Source organism: Schistocerca gregaria, chromosome 5 (genome assembly GCF_023897955.1).
Source record: "Schistocerca gregaria isolate iqSchGreg1 chromosome 5, iqSchGreg1.2, whole genome shotgun sequence".
In the NCBI taxonomy this organism is placed as follows: Eukaryota; Metazoa; Arthropoda; class Insecta; order Orthoptera; family Acrididae; genus Schistocerca; species Schistocerca gregaria.
Window position 1 is genome coordinate 345,342,003 of NC_064924.1, and position 24,029 is coordinate 345,366,031.

The 24,029-nt window shown below is 38.1% G+C and overlaps 1 protein-coding gene across 3 annotated transcripts in view; it reads left to right on the top strand.

Annotated features, from left to right (window-relative positions):
• The window catches only part of LOC126272116 (villin-1), a 355,803-nt gene that overhangs the window by 291,579 nt on the left and 40,195 nt on the right, over positions 1-24,029 (top strand). For all 3 annotated transcript variants that reach the window (XM_049974713.1, XM_049974715.1, XM_049974714.1), the window contains 3 exons: positions 12,215-12,496; positions 15,329-15,569; positions 17,739-17,989. In XM_049974713.1, the coding sequence (XP_049830670.1) occupies positions 12,215-12,496; positions 15,329-15,569; positions 17,739-17,989 (774 nt within the window). The remainder of the gene's footprint in view (positions 1-12,214; positions 12,497-15,328; positions 15,570-17,738; positions 17,990-24,029) is intronic.

The following is a 24,029-nucleotide window of genomic DNA, read 5'->3' on the forward strand; positions in this document are numbered from 1 at the left end:
TAAAACTAGAAAAAAATATTTACTATTTAAAAAAGCTGCTGTATGCATATGACAGAAATTGTGAACAGGAAGCTATAGTAAACAGTATTCTTGTAAACAATAAGCTACTAATGTTTTGGGGTATCTAACATGGCAATGCCAGCTTCAAAACAATGTACAGTGTAAGTCTGTAGTGCCATCTCCCCTTATTTTTACCTCCATGACAAACACACCCTTATGTCTACTGTGTTGAGATTTGAAACCAACATTTAAGTAACATGAATGGGTAAGGAGCTGGATTTCTGTCATTAAGTAGCATGTGAAGTGAAGCTGACAGCTACAGTTTTTCTTATTTATGTATGAAGTAAAGCATTTGTTTTTACAACTGAATTGATTGTGGTATTACTGATATACATCCAGTAGCAAAACTGACCTAGCTGCCTCGAAGTTCCTGATATTAATGTGCTGGCCACCATTTTTACATGTGGGCAGGTGAGACATATTGACAGTTCTATTAACAAGTGACAGAATTACAATTCATTAGAAAATATCTGTTTTTGTTGCACTGCCAGTCTTTTAACTGACACGTGTGTAAAGGACGAAATAAAAATTTGGCAGACAGCATTAGTTTCCTGATGATTCCACGATAAATGTGAAATGCTTCATTGCATTATTATAAAAAAGAAGAAAAATAAGAAATCCATTTCTATCCATAAGATTTGGTTTTTACAGAAAGAAATTGTTTATATTTTATGGCTCTTGCTTCATCCAGTACACATTGAATGAAGTTATATGTTGAAGCAATTGAAACTTGTGCATAACATCTTTCATTATAGTCATATCAATAAGAGTACAAATAAAATGAATCTCGCACATCATTTTTTTAAGTAGATGATGCTTCGTGCACATTTCTGTGAGATGGTGATTTCCATTTTTTGTTTATGTATTAAGAGTGGAAGAAAATCAAAAATTGATGGTACTGTATATGGCTTCAGTTTCCTTCTGATACCAAATGCCTAGGTGTCAAAATGTTCAGATGAAAACTGTTTGCTGCATAGAACTGTGTGGTCATTTGGTTTAAAATTGTCACTGTGCAAAACAAAGGTCCAAACATCCCTTTGTACTTCAACTTTGGGAAAATAGAGAATAGGGAAAAACAAGTTAAGAAACTGAACACTAGAAAGAAACGCATTACAATTAATATTTTATAAATTTCTGCAATAATTTTTAAACTGTAATGCTGTTTATCATTCACTTCACAACACTGAGACACCAATAAGTACCCTCAAATATATGATCATTCAAATCTTCTTGGTGATGATACATTCCTCTGCCATAGTGTGTTAATATACTGTCTTAATCTAAAAAATGTATTCACAAATATTTTTGTATTATTAACAGAATTAAATACTGCTTCCTTTTACATATCTTTCAGTGCAACCAAACACTGCACGAGATCTCAAAATTGTAAAAAAGCAGTTGCGCTTGAGAATACTATGATTAAGGTAAACTGAACTGTATTTAATAAGTCACTTTCAAATACATAGATTGCACAAACAATCACATAAACTCAACTTCTTGAGTCCGCAGGTCGTGGTCTCACGGTTGCATTCTAGCTTCCCAAGCATGAGGTCCTAGGTTCGATTCCTGGCTGGGTCAGGGACTTTCACCTGCCTCAAGACGACTGGGTGTTTGTGTTGTCCTCATCATTGGGAATTTGTTCAGGCCCTGATAACTGCGCAGTTGAGTGCCCCACAAACCAATCATCATCATCAAATTCTTGAAGCCTCCTGCCCTGAGCCACATGATTGAGATGTTGGTTTCAGTATAATGATATCATGCACAGTCTGTGTTATCAATGATCTATGCTATTTACCATGAAAAGTGCTCAGCCTGATAGTGAAAATGATTATTTATGCTTTCAAAGACGTTAATCTCTTCTAATACCCATATATTTATCCAGTGGTGTCCCAATGCCACTATCCCCTCTCTGTAGCATTGCTCTGTAAGTACTGCAAAGTACCCGTCTGCAGCCACAATAGCTTTCTTGATTGGACGAAAAGCACTGACCAGCGAGGAATTTCTTCAGTTTTTAGAATAGATGGAAATTCGAGGGAGCGAAATCTGGAGAACAGGGTGGGTGTTCCAGCACTTCATAGTCCAGATGTCTCAGTTTCCCCATTGCTAAGACACTTTTGTGGAGAGCAGCATTGTCCTGATGGAAGATGATTTTTTTTTTCCTTCTGTAAGCTGGGTCTGTTCTTGCATTTTTTTCCTTCTGTAAGCTGGGTCTGTTTTTGCAAATGCTTGCATCTAGCTTATTAGAAGTTGAGAGTAGTATTCCCCCATTATGGTTTTAGCATTTTCAAGATAGTCAAGCAGCAAGATTCCTTTCACATCCCAAACAAGTGACACCATGGCCTTTCCCACCAATAGCACTACCCTTACCTACTTTGTAGCTGAAGAACCTATTTCTACCCATGGCAGAGACTTCTGTTGCATATTTCATCCACTGTCACATATCAAACAAAAAGTACTTCTGTTTTCCTTAAAACACACCAAACACTTTTTGGAAAGTGTTGTATGAATGCATTTGTGACCTGCAATCAGCAAACGTTTCACCCGTCTTCTGAAAAGCTTTCTCCTGTCCAATTCCTGGTGCAAAATGTGACCAACATGTTCTTTTGATACCCCTAAGGCATTAGTAGTTTCAGGCACATTTACATGCCAATCCTCCAAAATCACATCATGCACTTTGTCCATAATTTCTGGTGCACTTGACAATTTTTGGACGTCACCCACACGGATCATCTTGGATGACTTCATGGACACATTTAAACTTGGTTGCCTATTTCTTCACAGTGGAAATTGAAGGTGAACAGCTGCCATACACATTTACTAGCCAAAACGAGTTTCAATCAGTATTAAACCTTCTTTTGCAAAGAGTTTAATCACTGCATGATACTCAATATTATTCATTTTTAACACCACCCGCACAACTGCTTCAGATGACTACCTACAGTCAGTTGCTGCCTGAAATATTATGCCACTTTACATGGCAGCCACTAATAAAGTTAGCAACATAAGGAGAGAAAAATCACATGAGTAGTGCTGTGATCTCTGTGCAGACAGCCCTCATATGTTGGTTTGTGTTTCCTTAACAATCAGCACAGATGAAATGCAACTGTGTGGAAAAAACTTGTTTTTGCAATTCAGACAAGGTGATTTTACTGAGCATTCATTGAAAGAACATGTTGCCCTAGTAGACTGTCAGATTAAAAGCATTTTTTAATAATGAGGTTGCTTTTGTGTGTGATGCCTGACAATAAATTAATTGTGTATTGTGGAGATGGTGAATTTGGAGCAATCATATGGTTGACCTTCGCAATCTTGGGTTCACCTAGCACAGAAATATTCACAGGTTTCAGCCCTATCTAGAGTGTGGATGAAGGTTTCGAATGTGGCATTACTTAAGTACCTATTCCAAATACATTACACTATAGTAGCATATTTAATACAATGGATCGAAACACAGTGTGCTGTTTTCTAAATGTATTGGAAAGTTACTTGTAGAATAACTTTTATTTGAACCTCATTTTTTGAAGGCTATCTAAGTGGATAACATCTGGAAACCAAATAATAATAAAATTGATACATGTCTAATAATAGTGTGAAGCAAACACTATCAACAATAAATGTCTCAATGTAAAACAAACTTAAGGTATTTGTGAAGATAGAAACAACATTTAATGGAATCTAAAAGAGCATTTTATGATTTCTCTTGATTAACAAAATGGTTCTTGTCAGTGGATTCCCTCCATGTTAGCGCATAAAATGGAAGCTCACAGACACATTTGTCTGCAGCTTTTGCTTCATTACAAGAGGGAAGGTAATGATTCTGTGCTCAACTTTTAGGTGTTGTTTATGAAACTTGATTGCCTTATTATGAATGAAAACCCGGAGTTAGCCCTGGCAATATCACTGCACATACTCATTACAGAGAGAAAAAATATCAAGACAGGACCACCCATCTGTTGTAACAGTAAAGGCTTCAGGGGTTTTGTTCCTTTTTCCATGCAGATGGACTTGTCCCTATTGACTTTCTGATGCATAGAATAATAAGAATGCATCTCATTACCTGTTCACATTTGGAGCTTTGCAATAGCATATAAGGAAGATTCAAAGTGACAGTCTGAATGCTTTTGCAAAACAATAGTGTTAAGCAACATGCTTCACTTACTGTGTTAAAACTGAGAAAGGTGGAATCTAATATTAGTACTGGGAGAAGGGAGATAGCCTGGGTTCTACTCCTGGAACAAGCACTGTTGCAAGATATCAGAACTTCATGCAAGCATCTGACCAATTTTAAATCAGCCATAGTTACACATCACATACTACTGCATAGTGTTACAAGTGAACTGAATATACTAGTAATAGATTTACATACATAATAGAGCCTTATGCTCATAATATAGCTTTAGCTGCCATGGAAAATGTGTCAGTTATATCACTGAAGTTTAACTGAAGGACCAAAGCTGATTCCATGGCAAATACTTCTATATCTTATAATCCATATTGCTTCATTCTGGACCATGGAAAATTTTTCATTCTTTTGTGTGTGCTAAATGATCTTACAGCTGCATATACTAACAGGGAACAACATATTCTTGCAGCAATGCAGACATATGGGACAGTGGTTGAATTTTGCTGAAGAATTGTATTGCGAATGCGACAGGGAATGTATCCAATCCTGGGGATATGCCTTATAGCTAACTTGACAATATGTACATGACAAGCATGTTGCCGTGGCACAACAAATAGGTTTTTCCACCTTTCTTTTTGCATCATGTTTAATAATACAGAAACGACAATGACTCGTGAAAAAAAGAAGAAGAAGAAGAAAGAAGAAAGAAAGAAAGAAAGCTGCACATCATGATCAAGCACCTAGCACCAATTGTAAGTGATTTCAAACACAGATGACTGTATTCTCCTCACTTTAAATTAAACTCACCTCTTACATCAAACTTTTTAAGGCCCACACAACATGAATGCCACTTGGGACACAAAGCTGTGAAGAGTGTCAGAAGTTTCCAAGTGCAACATTTGCATGCAGGGTATATCATAATTACTACCGGCAGCAAAAAATGGCACAGCTTGAAGTACACAATAATAGAAGTAAAAACATTCTAGCACACTTGGATCCACAAACAAGCTGTTTGTGAATGTATTGCAAGAAAGCTTTCTTTTTCAGTGGTCAAAACTCAAAAAGTAAAAGCTGCATGCATGGTTTTTGATGCCATGTTATGTGGCAGTAATTAATGTGATGTCAATGGGAAGAATTTAAACCTCCGTTACTAACATAAAAAGTACTATTTGCACAAACTAAGTTCACAGTAGGCACTGTGGCTAAGGGGAGTGACTGTAATGGCACTTCCTATTTACAGTCACTCTCATTAACCACTGTGGTGAGTGCCAACTTAGCTTAAGTGAGAAATACAGCATTCAGTGGTAACCCTAATGTTTTATTTAGTAATTAATTGCAACATTACAAAACTTTCAGAATGTCAATTGCTCCATTGTTATAAATTTGCATTATTATTAACATGTAAACAATTAAGAGTATCTTAATAATGATTATTAGGACATCAATAATGATTATTAAGACATCTTACTTTAAGAGAAACAAGATATGCAGATTTCTTTTCTATGTTCATTGCTTGTAGGCCTGACACATTTTACACAGGCTACTTTCACTTTTCTGTCTTTATCTCTAGAGAACATGTGGAATCTTCCTTGCTCCTGCAGTTTTGTGTGTCTATGTTCTTGTTCTTTGCTGTCCTTTGTTCTTTTCCGAAAGTGGTGGTATATTTTCCTATAGCTCCTGTGGCAAATTTTTCTGTAGTTCCTGCTGCATGTGTGGTCAAGCAAGTTTAAATACAAAATTCTTTAGAAAATCTTTTCTTCCCATCTGTTGCTGTGATTTTATTCAGAAAAAATAAAAACATTTATTGTTGCCTGGTCCAAAATTCCTAAACACATGCAAAGTTGCAAGCATGGTACACCCTCTTGAAACAGAGTATGCACATACTATTTAGTCAAATACATTCACTCATTGTTTGGTACTATTCTAAAATACTGTGATCTCTGTTTTCTTTGTTGTCTCATCAATATAAGTTGCACTCTGCATAGCAGACAAAATTACTACATTTTTTTTCTCTTTAGGAGCGAAGGAAAATAGCATTTTTTCTGATGAAAATTTCCAGCAATAGTACTATCTTCCTTCTGTTAGGTAAGAAACTTGGTGGGATTTCCACCTTATTTTTCCCCAGCATACAAACAACTGTCAAATTGTCTTCCAGCTTCATATCGGCCAAAGATACAGATGTCAACCAATTGTCACAAGTGATGTTTTGACCTGTCCCATGAGTGGTTGTGGAGAGAGCTTTTACATAGCATGTTGACAAACTTTTGTTTGTACTTCTATCTTCCTTCTCTACAGGTGGTATCTATAATATAATAATATGTTCTGGCATCACACTCTATGATGATTTTGAACACATATTTATCAGGTTTTGCACTTAGGGAAGGACATTGCCACGAAATACTAAAAGATGTTCATCAGTTGTTACATATATATGAGTAGAATAGCTTGAGTGGAAATTGGTTACAAAAGCTATTCAGAGCTCACAAATAGATCAAAATTTGTGCTCTCTATTTCTCTTGTCTTATCATTAAATATTAGACAATTTGGAAGAAATCTGAACCTCAGTTGACACACAACACTTTCATACACTGGTGACACAGACCAAATTTCATCAGTGTAGAAGTGCTCATATAAACTAATCCCATTAGCTCACATATTTCTTCTCTCTACATATCTTTAAGAACCCTTTGGCCAGTATATGTGCATCTCTTTTCTTTGGACTTCCTCATTTGTATGAGCTACAATCATCTCAAATATGCTTGTTTCTAATAATAATTAGAGAGCAGCTATCTCCAAATTAATGTTTTGAGCAAAGTTATCAGCATTAGGCATTTTTTCACAATGCTTTGACTTTGGGTCTCGCTTTTCATAGGCAGTACTTCAGACCGTAAAAATTCATTCTTACCTTTGATTGTGTTCATTGATGATGCCTCTTTCTTCTCCTTCTCATTCTCCTCCTCCTTATTCGTCACTTCCTCCTCCTAATTGTCACTATCTTCTGAAGTTGCAGCTTAAATCTCAGAATTATGTTCAGATATTATTTCTAAATTGTTTTCCTCACTTGGAAATAGGCCATGTTCAATGCTACTGTCATTATCTTACTCCAACACAGTCCTCACAAAGTCCTCAACCCTAGTGTCTTTCATGTTTAGGTTCCACACTTGAAAAGCCTGTGAAAGGTAACAAAGAAGTTTCAACTAAATAAATGGTAACAGAGGTGACTTACAATCCCAAGGATTATGCAGTATCAAGTAGTGGCTGAAGGCAACAGATGAACAGCACAACTGATCTGTAACTTATTTGCAGAACAATGGCAAAGGAATACACAGGAATGACAGAAAAGAAAAACCACTGTAGGCAACTTTACAGCAGAAACAAGTTATTGCTGGAGAGATGTGTCACCACTGTTCCCATCAGAGGGTTAACAATGAAATTTTGATCCTAGTGCTGATTGTTCTTGCTGGAAGTTCTGGAGAAAGCTCATATGAAATTGTATTGTTGTATTACCCAATATTTTTGTAAGCTTACAAGTCCTTCAGACCTTACATATATACGTAGATAGTGATGAAGGGAGTTCTTCAAAACATATGGTATCATAGGTGAACACTTTCTTGAGAACAGTTGCGTGGACTGTAAACATTGGCTATTGAAAACGATACATTGAAGTCAGTAGATTCACATTCTATTTTGAAAGACTTTGCTAAGTTAGATGCTTGAAAAAATCAATATAATGTTTTCAACCAAGGGACAAGTTGTCAGTGCATATACTAAACAATTGTAGGAATTATATATGACTTTATTAATAGAATATTTCTCATTTGTACAACTACAAATTTGTGTTTTCCTTTTCAGTTATGTACATAACAACTATGATCATTTTTATCAATTTTCATGTACTTTCACATCTAATTTCCTAGAATTAACTGCTCACTGGTGGATTATCTTCATATTGATGGTAGGCAATGAAAACCTCATAACTTCATCTGCCTGTGATAACTTTCTAATTACAGTAGTCAATAACTCCATAGCCAAACAGAGAATTGAAAGTGCATGGATTTCTCTAATGTATCATTAACTAGTGTTTTACTATATATTTGCACACATAGTTTCTCTAATTTGTCATTGAGTAAGGTTCTACTATATTATGGCCCATGTAGTAGCTTTTTTTGTATCAATTTATATATTTTGTAAGAAATTGTTTTTGCTTCTCCTGTAACATTTAGCAAAATGGAGTAATAAGGTTTTCATTACATATCATTGATATATAACATATAACTTACACAGTGAAATAGTGTCTTACCTGTATGTAACATGTCAGCTTAAAATTAGATGATATATTTTGTACTTCATCCCCACTGTTTGCATCATTCTTTCCAGTTGGGAATGGATAGCAGATTTTATGGAAGCTAGAACAATATAATAGTCTCTTTTTTGTTTTCACTAAATATTTTTAAAATATTTCAGTAATTACATTACATGGAAATGATTTATTTGGGGGAGGAGCACTAAATGATTGGTCATTTGTATGGAAAAAATTTTCTCATATTCATGAATTGGCATTGTGTTACAATATAGCCAATATATGAAAGAAACAAAATATCATTAAATTATATGGCCACATGCTTTTCTAATTTGTCTTTGTTTACTGTGTAATGTTATATTCAAGTGACATAGTGTACACATCATTAATCAGTAAAAGCATCATTCAGTTATTCTTTAAAGATACTCATCTTGAATTAAAAGTAGCACAGCCTACTGGCAAGTTTTGATGTTGTTTGAGATGGGTGGCAACTGACTGGAAGCTTATGAAACTGATGCAAAGAGAGACACTTTGTTTAGAGACTGTTTGTTAAGATTAATCAAGAAACTTTTTCATTTGTGAATAAACTTTTTCATTAGCAAAGCAATATTTTTAATTTTTAAAATAACATCACTGAACAACACAACAAGAAACAAAAAGTTACTCCTGTTATCTGATTTTTTGAGTGTTCATTTTTACTGTCAGCTTTTTAAAATATGGCTTGTGGCCACAGTCAGCACAAATTCATTGTAATGTTCATCCATAAGTTCAAATCATTATTGAAATTTAATTATGTTTAGTGTAGTGATTTGCAAATGTAAGTGGTCCTAAGAACTGATGTTACTGTCTTAGCACACTTCTTTGTTAGTGGTATTTTGCTTCTGGTATATTGTTACAAAATTTAATAGCTGGACAACCACTGCGTTTAGACCTTTGCCCTCTTGCAGTTCCAGTGGTTCCAACTCCACAGCTGCTGATACCTTCATAATTGATGTAGAAATGATACAGCCATCCACCACAACACATCAAATGGATTTTCCAGGAATAAAAATGAAGTTTTAAAGATCTTCAAAACACTTAAGCTACATTTATTTCTTCATCAAGTTTAGACATTTTAAGTAAATAGTCTGAACTACAGAAAGTGTGTCTCTAATTCTCTTCAGTCATTTGAATTCATATTTTAGTATGAATGTCTTTCTGTTATGAAAGTTCAACATGTCCTATGCTAAATCAGAAAGTACTTATACACTCCTTTAGTTACACCTCCCACTATATATAAATTACCTGTAGCATATCTGGTGAAAGAAGATCCCATACAGCTGCAGTGGGCTTAGCATAGCTATTTGCACATCTACCTCAACTAGTTAAATAATATGATTTTGTATATGTACTTCTGACAGCTCTAGACACCTTTTGTTCTTGCCCACAGCCATTTGTGCTTTCTAATTGAAAGCGGGCAACAGCACAGCCAGCTGTTGGGGATCTATTTTTGTTGACTCTACTATTGTGGATATATGGATGAAAACTCCATGAGGCTGTTCACAGGTGACACTTTTCTATACAGGATGATCATAATACTGGAAAATCATAACAGAATACATAAAGACCTCCGAAGGATTGATGCTTGGTTCAAGGGTTGGCTGTTGACCATTGACACATACAAGTGTAACATATTGCAGATGAGAGAATGGAAATCAACATTATTGTATGATTACATGATCATAAAACAGTCACTGTATGTGTTAAATATTTGGGAATATGCATACAGAGTGATCATAAAAGACAGCTGCCAGACTGAGATTCATAGGAAGGGCTGTCAGGAAGTGCAGTCCACCCTTGGAGAATGAAGATTCCAAAACCCTTGTTTGACTGATACTTGAATATCACTTGTCAGTCCAAGCCCTTTACCAGACAGTACTGGTAAAGGAACTAGAGAAGATCCAAAAAGGGACAATGCAAAAGCATTTGGAGATGCTCATAAAACTCCAGTGGCAGAAGTTACAAGAGAGGTGCAGTAAATTTTATTGCTAAAATTCTGAGTGTGTATGCTTCTAAAACAGTCAAGCAACACATTGCTTACTACTGCATATTTTTTGGAGAAACACCATGAAGGTTAAGTTAGAGAGACTCAAGCTCACATGGAGGCTCACTAACAATCATTCTTTCCATTCATCATTAATGACAGGGACTACAAAGGGAGGAAGTGACAGTGATGCACAAAGAACTCCCTGCCACATGCCACTAAGTGGTTTTGCAGGGTATAGATGCAGATGATATGTTTAGCCTCAATAAAAGCTGAATATATGTAGGAAAACCTACATATAATGACCAATTTGGGCCATCAAGTTGAGTGGATGATAATTCTTTTTCTTGATTGGGTCTATTAATTAAAAAAATCACCATAGGACACTGCCTACTGATAGCCAGGTCACTAAACAATATGAAGATATGTCATCATGAAGCTCACCATTGTTCATATCTTCTGCATAGGATTTGAGTTTTTGGTGTCTTTTGACATTTAAGTGGATGTAGTTGACACTTCTTTTAGAGCAACCTGCATAACATGTGAATACTAAAATTAAATGTTTTAATACTGATTGTTTTCTGTGAATAATACAATGAACTGGTATGAAATCAGGGTGTGATGTGTTAATGTTTGACCGCCACATCTGCTTTCACCATGCCCCCCCCCCCCCCTCCCCTTCCCACTGCCGAAAAAAAGTACTGTATTGACGAATTAACTACTGACGGTACAAAAATTATTATGTGTATATTCAAATGTTTTATCCACCCATTTTATTTTTACTATTATTAAAATCCTAAACATTTGGGGCATTTTAAATGTAAGTCCAATCATATGTTATATTTTGATTGGGGGGGGGGGGGGAGATGTAAACGAAGTGACTGAGCCCTCCCCCTTCCCCAAAATCGAATGCTGAATCTACTCCAGGTTTGTGTAAAACATTGCCTTGTTGACAGGAGCTGTGTTCGATTGGGAGAAGATCCACTTACATTGTGACCACTCTGTAATAGAGGGTGGTCAGAAACAATGTGAAAAGCTTGTAAGAGTATGCATGGTATGTTGTGCTGATAAACAATTATTAAGGAAAAAAATAGGTCCATTGTGCCATTTCCAGTTTAATTAGGATTGAAATTAGTCAATAAGGATGATGCATGCACCAATTCAAACAGCCTGCCAGCAACAGTGCCAAGAAACCTTTTCTCCATTTAGTTTCCTAAAGCCAAACATGAGAGAGATACAAAAACTGGACATGGGAAGGTAGCAAGGAACAAAACTGAGCCAATGGGTGAGCAGCTCACATGCTATCATCTATGCTATGGTAACAACTGATGTCAACTTTATCTGGTGGACCACTTGAATTTGTTCACATGAAGAAGAGATTGGCCATTTTCAATGCTAATTAAATTGTGAACAGCACAACATACCAATTTTTTTCTTAACAATTACTTCTCAGTACAACCTACCCAGACAAGTTTTTCAGACTGTTTCTGACTACCCTGTATATCAACAGCAAAAGATATGGAGTGCTTTTTGTAGTCAAATCAGAGGGCATGAGTCCTACCTCAGTGCCTGTCCTGGCACTTCACAGGGTTGTTTTTACAATACTCTAATCTTTTTTATGGGGTTATAGCTTTTGTCCCAGTTATTATTGTTATTATGCTTATTGTGACTAAGACACTTATAAACAAAATCTTTTTCTTTGCTGCAGGTTGCACAGAAGTTAAAGGCAGAGCATGATGCTTCATCAGTGGTGTTCCTGGAGGATGGTAGAGAGGAGAAGATGCACCAGTCAGAGAAGAAGGTGTTCTCGGAGTACCTGAATCTGAGGGAGCGATCAGTGAGGAGTGCCGAAGACAGCCCACCAGATGAGACGTTCGAGCAGACTGCCCGCTCTGCTCTCACACTGTACCAGTGCAGTGATGATGGTGGCACCTGCAAGGTTACTGAAATCAAAGCAGGGCCTCTCTACCAGAGTGATCTCATCTCCACTGTAAGTGTTACAACTTGCATCTCCAATGCTCCCCCTTCATTTCAAAACTCTTTGATCTGCTTCATCTTTTACAACAAAATCCAAATCTTTTACTGCTTCCTTTGCATTGATGTTGAGATATTGTCACCTACAATGAAATTGTAATAGGTTTTTAACAGAATAGTAGTCCATAAACGTCTAGAAAACAGGGTGTGTGGTTGGGTTGAGAGTCCACTTTCTTGATGCAATTTGCATGACTTGTGAGCAGAGTTATTGTGATGTAGCACAGTAGCGGAAACATCCCTAAACAAACTCTGTGAAAGCATATCTGTTTTATAACAGCATCTGACTTATTTAACAGAGCAGGACATCATGTGTGTTTGAAGACCCTTGAATAAAACTAAGAAAGATAAATTTATGAATTGGTGCAGTGATCCAGTCTCCTTTTTTAGAGCACTAAGGTTTATGGCTCTTGGAGGCAACTTATGTTTGCACAGCATAGACCATTGTTTGATTTCAGGATTTACTCTTAATATATTGAATTCCCTCATTTCTGTGCTATTTATTTATAAGCAGGCCTTCCTCCCGCAATAAAGACAGTAATGTTCTTTTATTTCATGATTTTGTAATGGAGGTTTTTTAGTATATTTCCCACCTTAATTTTAACACAGCAACACTATATTCCTTTGGGCATTACCTACCATATAACTATGGGCAATAGTACACACAGTGGGCCCCCCCAGCTCTCCATTAAAAAAATAATTTGCACTTTGCACTTTGAAGAGAACCAGAACTTAAGGATATTGTCTTGTAGGCAATGTACTTAGAGATATTTGCTGTGGAATCTCATTTCCTCATTATCTGCAAAAATAACATCTGTCACAGTGATATCAACACTTACAGACAGACACAGGGCACAGTGGAAAAAAATTGGCTTATCAGCTCACAGTGGATGGATGCTCAAAGAAACAGTCAACTGATACTCTTGAAGTTTTATACTCTATGACCATAGTGTTTATTTCATAAAAATAAGTTGGCAAAAGTTGATCCAGAAAACAAACTGTGTGAGCATGACAAAATTGTAGGAAGAAGAGCATCAATGTGAACCACTGAAACTGATTCTGAAGCATGGAAAACCAGGTTCTGTTATGAATGGTACTGATGCAGTCACCTTAGGATAATTCTGATACATGAAGAAGTTGCTTCTTTGAGGAATGGTCTGATGAAATCAACTGGAGATAAATAATTACCCATAAATAAAATCATTACTGCTGGCTTAGAACAGTCTGTTAGATAGGTACTTGTTTATTTTTCTTAAGCACATTCTTGAAGTATTACATGTAGTTTTTGACCAATGGTTGCTCAGTGTTCCACATCTACACCCATACTCTGCAAACCTTTGTGAATTGCATGGTAAGAAGTACTACTCATTGTACTACATATCAGGGTTTCTTGTCATTCCATTTGCAAACAGAGCATGGGGAGAATGACTGTTTAAGTGTCTCTGTGCATGCTGTAATCAGTCTGACCTGCAGTTTACAGACCTATGGAAACATCACATAGAGAGCAGCAGTATATTCCTAGATTCTTCACTCAACACTGATTCTCTAAGCTTTATATGCAGACTTTCACAGGATATTTGCCATCTATGTTCAATCAACTGCCTGCAAGTTTCTCAGAATTTCACTGGTGCTCTCACATGCATAAAAAAGACCATTCTTGCTTTCTTTCTTTGTATGTGTTCAAACTCCCCTTTTAGTCTCACTTGGTGTGGCTCCCACATGTTGAGCAGTATTATAAGGTATGAGACACATGTGAGATATGTAAACAGTCTCATTTGCAGATGTATTACATTTTTCTAGTATCGTGCCTACTTTACCTACAATTACATCTGTGACAATTCCATTTCATACACTCACTACTTGTTACAGCCAGGTATTTGTATTGGGTTAACCAATTCCAGGTGCAACCCCTTGACACTGCAATCACTGGCCACTACTTTTCTATGTTTTAGGAAACATACAATTACAAGCAAGTCTCCAATCTTTGCAAGAGTCTGACATCTTGATAAGATCTTACAAAATATCCATGCCACGTTTTTCAGATAGTATTTCATTTATTGATAACTACATCAACTGCAAATAATTGACATTACTATTGATATTGTCTGTTGGGTCATTAACATGGACAACAAAGTTCCCGATAAACTTCTCTGGAGTACACCTGTAGTTACTTCTACATCTATCAATGACTTACCTTCCAAGATAACATGCTGCATCCTCCCTAACAGAAATCCTCAATTCAGTCACAAATTTGATTTGATACAACATGCATATTTGTGTAATGTGTAACTTGTTTTCACCGTTTACCATACATATTGCATTTCTCTGTTTGAATTCAGTGTCCTGTGTTGCTTAGAGTGATAAGGTGTTTAGGACTTCTCTAGTTTTCAACTAATGAAAGAATGCTTCCACTCTTCTGTACTTACAATTAAATTTGGCAAAGAATAAAATTTCATTTATTGCTATATGTTCTATTTTCCAGTCAGATCTGTGAATTTAGTGAGCTAATTTATGATAAGATAGATAAAAATCAAGGTAAACCATTTCTTGGAGGGACCACTGGTTGCTAAACAGAGTTAAATTCTGTTGCTGGAAGTTAAGTTATGGGCTTGGATTCATTGGAAAAAGTATTTATGTCATGGCATCTTCAGCTACTGCACCATATTTTCTCAGTGGTACTCAAATTATTTATTAAAATATTTTTGTAATTTATGTGTAAGTATTACAAGTGAAATATAATAAGGATGGCTACATGCATACATTGAGTATTCTCTTACAATTCCTTTTTCAGGACTCCTTTATTATTGACAATGGTCAATATGGTATATGGGTTTGGATTGGAAAGAAAGCCTCACAAAAAGAGAGATCTGAAGCAATGGCAAATGCAAATGGATTTGTGACAAAGAAAGGATATCCTGTCACAACACCTGTGACCCGTGTTGTAGACGGTGGTGAACCAGTAGAATTTAAGATGTTATTTTCATCTTGGAAGGACAAGAATCAAACTACAGGAATTGGAAAAGCAGCTACAGGTGATTTTGTAGCTTGTTTTAGTACAATCTGAATATTTTAAAGTGACTATATAAATTGACTGTAGTTAAATTATGACTTGGTGAACAGAAAAGTTCAGTTAATTATTTCTTTTTCCATTAATTTCATTACTGAACTGCATTAGGTAAGGTGTGTTTCACTCAAAAGTACTTTGTCTGTAACAGTACTCATTCACCACAAACAAACTACAATTTTACTGCTAATGAAAGTTATGGAGTTCCAAAAACTTAGATGTCACAGAGTGAATATTAATTTGTAAGAACTTTAGGCACTCCATTTGCATGATCATGTTATTGAGTTCACTTAGCATTGCTTAGGTGAAGCTGTATTAACTGAAAATGAGTTTGTTTCATACCACATAATATTTGGTGGTTGTAACTAAACTTCCTCTATTTAACATGTTGTAACATGGAAACTAATTACTGTACGAGTACCAAACTTAGTAGCATTAATGCCAACAACATAGGGAAGAGAAATAATGCAGAATCAATTCAGTTGAAACACTTTTAATGTGCTGCTACAGTACATGAATATGGTGCCCATCAGTGTCCAGAAGAGTCTGAAAGTGTAGGATTGCATTCTGCAGAGAAGAAAAAAGCATGTCTATAGGTATAATGGCTACTTCTCTTGATATGCTTCACTGCACTTCAGATCAGCACATGTGTGAACGTTCCAATGTTAAACCCTGTCCTTCAGGTAGCCCCATAACCAGAAATGACATCAAGTGAGATCAGATGATCATGCTGCCCAAGCATTTGGAAACAACTGGCTGATAATTTGATCATTTCCAAATATGTCTAGGAGAAGAAGGTGAACTTCACAAGCGATGTGCAGTAGTGCCCCACTTTGCATGAAAACTGTTGAGTTCAATGCGTCTCTTTCCTGTAGGACAGGATGGCATGTTGGCAAATCACATTATATTAACACTTTGGTCCTTGAGCAAAAACCTGTTCAAAAAAGAATAGGTCAGTGATGAACATAGCCATGAAGCCACACGATACTGTGACACATTCACCATACAGAATAACTTCATGCACAATGACTGGAGGTGAAGATCACCCCACTCAGAAATTCTGTGTGTTCATCTCACCTTCCAGAGAAAAATGAGCTTCGTCTATCCGTAGGATGGTCTAGGGCCACCCCTCATCAACTTGAATCCTCGTGAGAAAGTGGAGAGCAATGTCAACATATCGTTATGCATCCTGTGGTGAAAACTGCTGTATGATAAGGGTATTGTACAGATACCATTTAACAATAGTTGAGAACACCTTCCATACAGTGGACTACAGGATGTTCAACTATCATGACACAGCATTCACACTGCCTGACAATCGGGAATTGCACACAGCATTGTCTGCCATAGCAATAGAGATTTCATCAACCACCTGTTGTGCAACCAGTCATCGGCCTCTTCCCAGTTCTCCAGTTGATTTGAACTTCTTCATCATGCTCCATACAGTAGGTGGAGAAAGAGGACCCTTCCATAGTCATTTCAGCCGGCAGTATTCCCAAAGTGTAGCTACACCATTACTGTTGTTTTAGAAATAGGCCTGCATTGCTCCTTTTGTCCAAGCTCATGCTGATGCATAAAAAAGTGCACTACAACTGGTCAGGTGTGTGAGACTATGAATCATAATGACTGATTATGGCACCTGGTGCCCATAGTTGGAACTGGGTGGTGGTACTGTAACACAAGGACATCATTCACCTCGTGCTCTGGACATTAATGCTACCAAGTTTGGTACTTGTACAGTAATTAGTTTCCATGTTATAACATGTCAAATGGGGAAAGTTTAATTATAGTCAGCTGGTATATTACCTGTAAGCCAATCACAAATGGTGCTTCCAAAACTAACAGTGACTCATTAAAAATGTTGATATACTGACCGGAGGTACCCATTTTACTTCACCACTAGCATTGGAGGACAATTATTTGTAAATGCTACCCACTTGTTCCGCAGAACATCAGATTGTAAGACAGTCATCAACCAGATGAAGAGAAACAGATGCCTTCAAGCAGTATGTCAACAAGTGGACATGAAAGTTTCAGTGATTACAATGTTGTTGTTGTTGTTGTCATTGCTGCTGCTGCTGCTGCTTAAGAAAGTTAATGACTTATTATTTTACTTTGGTTGAAATAAATTTTTCAGTGAACCACATTGCAGTTACTGTTCATACAAAACTTGATGCATCAACACTTCATGAGAAACCACAACTGGCTGCAAAATCTCAGCTAGTTGATGATGGTTCTGGAACAAAAGAAGTATGGAGAGTGAATAACTTTGAACTGGATAAAGTGCCACAGGATCGGCATGGGTTGTTCTTTGAAGGAGATTCGTACGTCATTCATTACAAATACAATGTGGGCAGTCAAGAAAATCACATCATTTATTATTGGCTGGTTAGTATACATGTGCCTTAAATTTGTGTTGCTTGGAGTTTCTTTCTTTCCTAAATATGGTACAGTTCTCTTGAGCAAGATTCTGGGTGACCTCCATAAATTTTCTGTGTATTTCATCTTATTTTCTACTACAGGAAATTACATATGGCTAAAAGAAACTAAATAGTTTCCATAAAACATACAACAATTTCTGTTTTGATCCAATTGCTATTTCTTATTCAGTCATTATAATACTGTATGCTTCAAAATTGATAATTATGTTCTGATTTTTATGTTGTGTACAAGAAATGTTGTTGTTATTGGTAGTATGTCTGAAAAATTGTTTTAACTTTGTAGAAGCTTTCCTCAGCTAATTTAGAGTGAATAATTGACATGATAACTACCAATACAATGAAACTGGATTTTCTCATGTTGAGAGATGACAAGGAGTGATCTGTTCTACTTGACAAAAAAACTTCCTATAGCCAAGATTGCATTTTTTTTTACAAGATTGCATTTTTTGTTACAAAATGTGGTCATTGTGTGTTGGAGCCTCATACTAAGTTGTCACATTAGCGGATAAAATGTAGCACTTTATACAAAATTTACAATCAAAAAGCACCTTGTGCACATGGCCATGTCCATATATGTTGTGCTCACAGATAATTGTTAAGCCTTAAAAATCACAATGCCATTACACAGTAAAATGTACATTAGCACATCTTTTTATGTTTGATTGACATGTTCCATTGATTGATGATAAGAATCATCAATGTGATTTTTAAGACTTAACAATCATCTGTGAGCACTATATATATGGATATGGCTGTGAACACAAGGTTCTTTTTTGATTGTAAATGTTTCATTGCTGATAAACCTTTACATGATGTGCTACATTTTATCCACTAACATGACAATGTAGTATGACGTTCCAACTCACAATCAATATGTTTGTAAGTAAAATTCAAGCTTACATGCAAGGATGATGTGGGTTACCATTAACATGTTGAGATAGTTTAACCTTAAGAATACAACTCAGTTAAATTTATCAGATACAACAGTGCGAGGACCTTTGGTACAATCCATAGGAATTCATAGATGTGGCAGAAAAATGAAAAAGATGTATTTGTATAGGTCCAGTAGCTAAGGAAGAACTGCCACAGGTGTTTAAGGAAATTAATTGTTTCTCTCAGTTCATACCAGAATCCAACAATGGTCCTCTCCCACATCCTCTCATGTAACAACCCATTGGCCACTTTCCAGGAATTCCTTACCTCCTACTTGGCCTCATCATACTTCCCCAGGACCCTTCCTCAGAACACCAACCTTTCAGCAAATGAAAGAATAGCCAAACACAACCTCAGAACAAATCCTGACCCAATCATCCTACCTGCAGACAAAGGTTCCAGCACTGTTGTTATGAATCACAGTAACTACATGACGGAAGGCCTCTGCCAATTATCTGACTCCTCTACTCATAAACTTTGCCAAAGTGATCCCTGCCCAGAAGTCCAACACAACCTTCATTCCCTGCTTAAAGCCTTAGGCCCTTCCCAGAACCTCTCCTCTGAATTATTTCCCTCCTCACCCCTATGACACCCTGCACACCTTTCTTCTACATGCTACCCAAAATCCACAAACCCAACAATCCTGGATGACCCATTGTGGCTGGCTATTGTGCCCCTGCCAAAAAAATTGCCTATAATCTAGCCTCCCATGTCAAAGATAGCAACCATTTCCTTAACCAGCTCTCCACCATCTCCACCCATATATCTCCTTGATCCCTACTTGTTGCTGTTGATGCCACCTCTGACATCTGCAACATCTGACATGACTATGGTGTTACCACTATTGAACGCTACCTTTCCCAACATCCTTCAGATTCCAAGCACACCACCTCATTGCTCATACATCTTACTAACTTTATCCTAACCCATAATTACTTCTTCTTTAAAGGGAAGATATACAAACAAACCCACAGCATAGCCATGGGCGCCTGCATGGCACCCTCCTGTGCCAGACCTTCCTAGGCTCCCAAAAGTTCATTGATAATGTCTTCATGATCTGAACTCTGGGCCAAGACATCCTATCTTCATTCCTTCACAACCTCAACACCTTCTCTCCCATCCGCTTCACCTGGTCATCCTCAAACCAGCATGCCACCTTCCTAGACATTGACCTCCTGCTGTCTGATTGCTCCATCCAGTCCTCTGACTACATTACACTCACCAACCACCAACAGCACCTGCATTTCGGTAGTGCCATCCCTTTCACACCTAAAAATCATTCCCATACAGCCTGGCCACCCAGTGATGGTGTATCTGCAATGACAAGAAATCTGTTGATGAGTGTGCTAAAGGTCTCACCAAGACTGTTTTAGACAGGCACCATGCCACAGATCTAGGCCAAAAACAGGTCTCCCATGCCATTTTCCTCTTACGCCCCCAATTCTCCCACCATCCCATGAACCAGCCACAAAGGAGTGCCCCTTTCTCACCCAGCAATACCCCAAACTAGAACAACTGAACCACATCCTTCATAAGCATTTTATTACCTATCATCATGCTCTGAAATGAGGGCCTCCCTACTTGAAAGCCTTCCAACCTCTCCTGAAGTGATGTTCCATCACCCATCCAACTTCCATAACATCCTAGTCCATCCCTGTGCCAGTGTCACTCCCAACCTCTTGCCATAAGGATTATTTCGTTGTGGAAAACGCAGGTGCAAGATCTGTCCAATCCACCCAGCATCACTCCCAGTTCTGTCACAAGTTTAACCTACCTCATCAAGCAGCTATGTCATATAACAGCTCTGCTTCAATCATTTCACAACTTTTTGTATTGACATGACTGCCAACTAGCTGTCCGCTAGAAAGAACAGCCACCACCAAACAGTAGCAAAGTAGATCACATGGTGGCACAACATGCAGCTGATCATAACTTACTTGAGTTCAATGGCTACTGTACTACCTGAACCATCTGTGCCTTCCCCTCTTCAACCAGCTTTTTTGAGCTGCACAGATGGGAATTATCCTTAAAACAAATTCTGCACTCCCGTAATTATCCCAGCCTCGACCCATGGTAACGTGGTATACCCACACCCTCCACCTGACAGTTTCCACCCATTCTGTCCTATCAACTCCTCCCAAATCTTGTCTGCCACTCTCTCTGTTTGCTCCTCTCTGCCAGTGCACCTGCTCATCTTCCCCCACTTCTCTCCTTTTTCACACCATTTTCCCCATCTCGATGTGTCACAACGTTACAATACTGTGCCTGTGTCGTTTTCCTGCACACTCTGACAGACTGTGCTCCTCTCTCCCCTTTCTGTAGACTGCTATCCCTTCCCTTCCCCACCCCCTCCAGGTTGCTTCTTCCATTCCACGTGAAAGTTGTATTCTGGTCTGAGCTGCCAGAGATGGCAGTCATGTGTGGTGAGATGTGCTTGCTTGAGTGAACAAATGGTGTGCATTTCTCTTTCTTGTTCTGATGAAGACTGTGGACACCCTTTTAATTTTGCCTATCTGCAACTTAACATGTTGTCTTTATGATGAGTAGCAATTTATCTTTTCCTACATTGTTGATACTCCAACCTGGAGTTTCCATTGTTTAATACAGTAGTAAGCAGTATGCCATCTTCAGTTCAGAGATACCAAGGGAGAGATGGAGTGATACATTAAGATGGATTAGAAAAAGAAAAATAGAAAATGGCAAGTGGAAAGAACAATGTTAGCAAAATATAACAAATAATGAGAGAAAAAAGAGAAACAATGTTGCAATTATGCAGGAGAAGAGACAGAGGGGAAGGACACCCTGCCCTGATTTTTCCAGAACCTCAAAACCCCATTCACTTCACCTTGCCTTTCTCAGCCAAACAAGTCACCTTCCTTTATGTCAATGTCCATTTAAAGGATGGTTACCTCAGTTCCTCAATCCATATCAAACCTACCAACGACCAATAATAATTCCACCGTTCACTGCCTCCTTTGCTTTAGTTGTTAAACAGCCAGTGCAGAAAGCTGATGCTACTACACAAATTGATCTTGCTAGTATCAGGATTAGCAACTGTGTTTGTCAGTGCACTTGTGCTGCTGCAGTTACTTCAAAGCCTGCCACTCCCTCCAAAACTTCAGAAAAAGCTGTGGGTGCTGACATTGTGAAGATCCCTGCCCCTCCAGAGGATCAGTCTGGTATGCTATCCACCACAGATGGACTCAGGAAGCAAACAGCATGATGATGTCAACATCATCTTCTCTGATATCTCTCTAGATTCTTCTTTAGAGTTGATGGACCTTAATGTTGGACTGGGCAATCATTTTGCCCCAAGACTGAACCTCCACCCATTGCAGGCTTCCCTCCACATCAGAAAGTCAGGACGAAAGTGCTACCCCCATGATACCTGTAGATGGCTCCCATCCTTTAGTGAAACATTAATGGGTTCAGGACACATGTGGAGGATCTGAAGCTCCTACCACAGGAATGCACACTGTGCATGGGTTTGCAGAAAACACATTTAAAAGCATCTGATTCCCCTGTACTATGGGGCTATACACTCTATTGCAAGGATGACCTGACTGGGAAAGAGCTAAGGGAGGAGTTGCTGTGTTTGTAAATAGCACACACCACTCCTCTGCTCTCCCCCTGGAGATCACAGATGTTGAAGGATCGCATTTTGCTCACTGTATTTACATCCGTGTAATGAAGTAGACCCTGAGGTTACCACAGATATTGTGGAACAACTCCCCCACCCATTTCTCCTCCTGGGAGACTTCAATGCTCATCATGTCTTGTGGGGCTCAACCTCCACTTTCCCTCTGGGTCAAGCTATGGAGAGCCTCATTACATCTCAGAGCTGTGCGACCCCAACACTTGTACTCCCAGTCGTTTTTGTGCTGCCACTTGATCGTTCTCAGCCATTCACTTCTCTTTCTGCTCTCCAGCTCTTCAGTGGGAATTCATTGATGACCATCATTCCAGTGACCACGTCCCACTATGCATTCATGTACTGGATGGTCCATTACCTGAAGAGAAGCCACCGAAATGTATGGTCTGCAGGGCTAACTGAATGTCATTCAGCCAGATTGCTGTATTTGAACACCATGACAGTGTCCAAGAATGGATGGATCGCATTACACAATTGATCCATCATGATACTGACATATCCATCCCAAAGTTGTCAAGTCATCTTAAGAGGTGACATGTACCTTGCTGTACAGATGAGTGCCATTCAGCAATCTGGAAGAGGCATGCAGCACTTCAACAGTTTAAATGCTGACCGACAGCTGACAACATCAGGATCTTTTGAGTCACAAGGATCAAGGCTCAGTGTGTCATTAAGGAGAGCAAGGAAAGGTCATCACCAGCATTCCTGGACTGCATCAACTGTTCCATTTCTTTTGCAAAAGCATAGGAAACCATTTGGAGGATTTTTGGGAGACACAGTCATTTACCAATAGAAGCAGTGCTGAAGCAGGTGTGTCTCCAAACCACACCAAGAGACATCACTCAGACACTGGCCAAGCACTCTGCAAAAACTACCTCCAAGGCAAGCCAGGATCTGGCATTTTGTCACTACTGTGCAACAATAGTGAGGGGCAAGTTGGACTTCAGATCCAACAGTTTTTGGGCCTACAACTCCCCTTTCTCCATTTGGTAGCTGGAATTGACACTGTCTTAGATTCATAACATAGCACCCAGTCACAACCAACTCTGGTATTAAATGCTTCGACATTTTCCAGTGTTGTCTATGGAAATCCTCCACATATGTTTTACTCTCATATGACAAGCAGGCAACTTTCCCAAATAATGGATGGAGGCATTTCTGATGCCTCTTCTCAAACCAGGAAAGAACTGCACATGTTCCAGTAGTTACAGGAGTATTGACTTAATGAGCTGTGATAGAAAGACTGCTTAACAGTTGTTTGAGCTGGTTGTCAGAGACCAGGCAACTTCTTAGTCGCTCTCATTGTGGATTCAGGAGGTTTCAGTCCATTGTTGATAACCTGATCTTGCTAGAGGCAGCTGTTCAGCAGTCTTTGATATGTAAACATCACTGTATTGGCGTC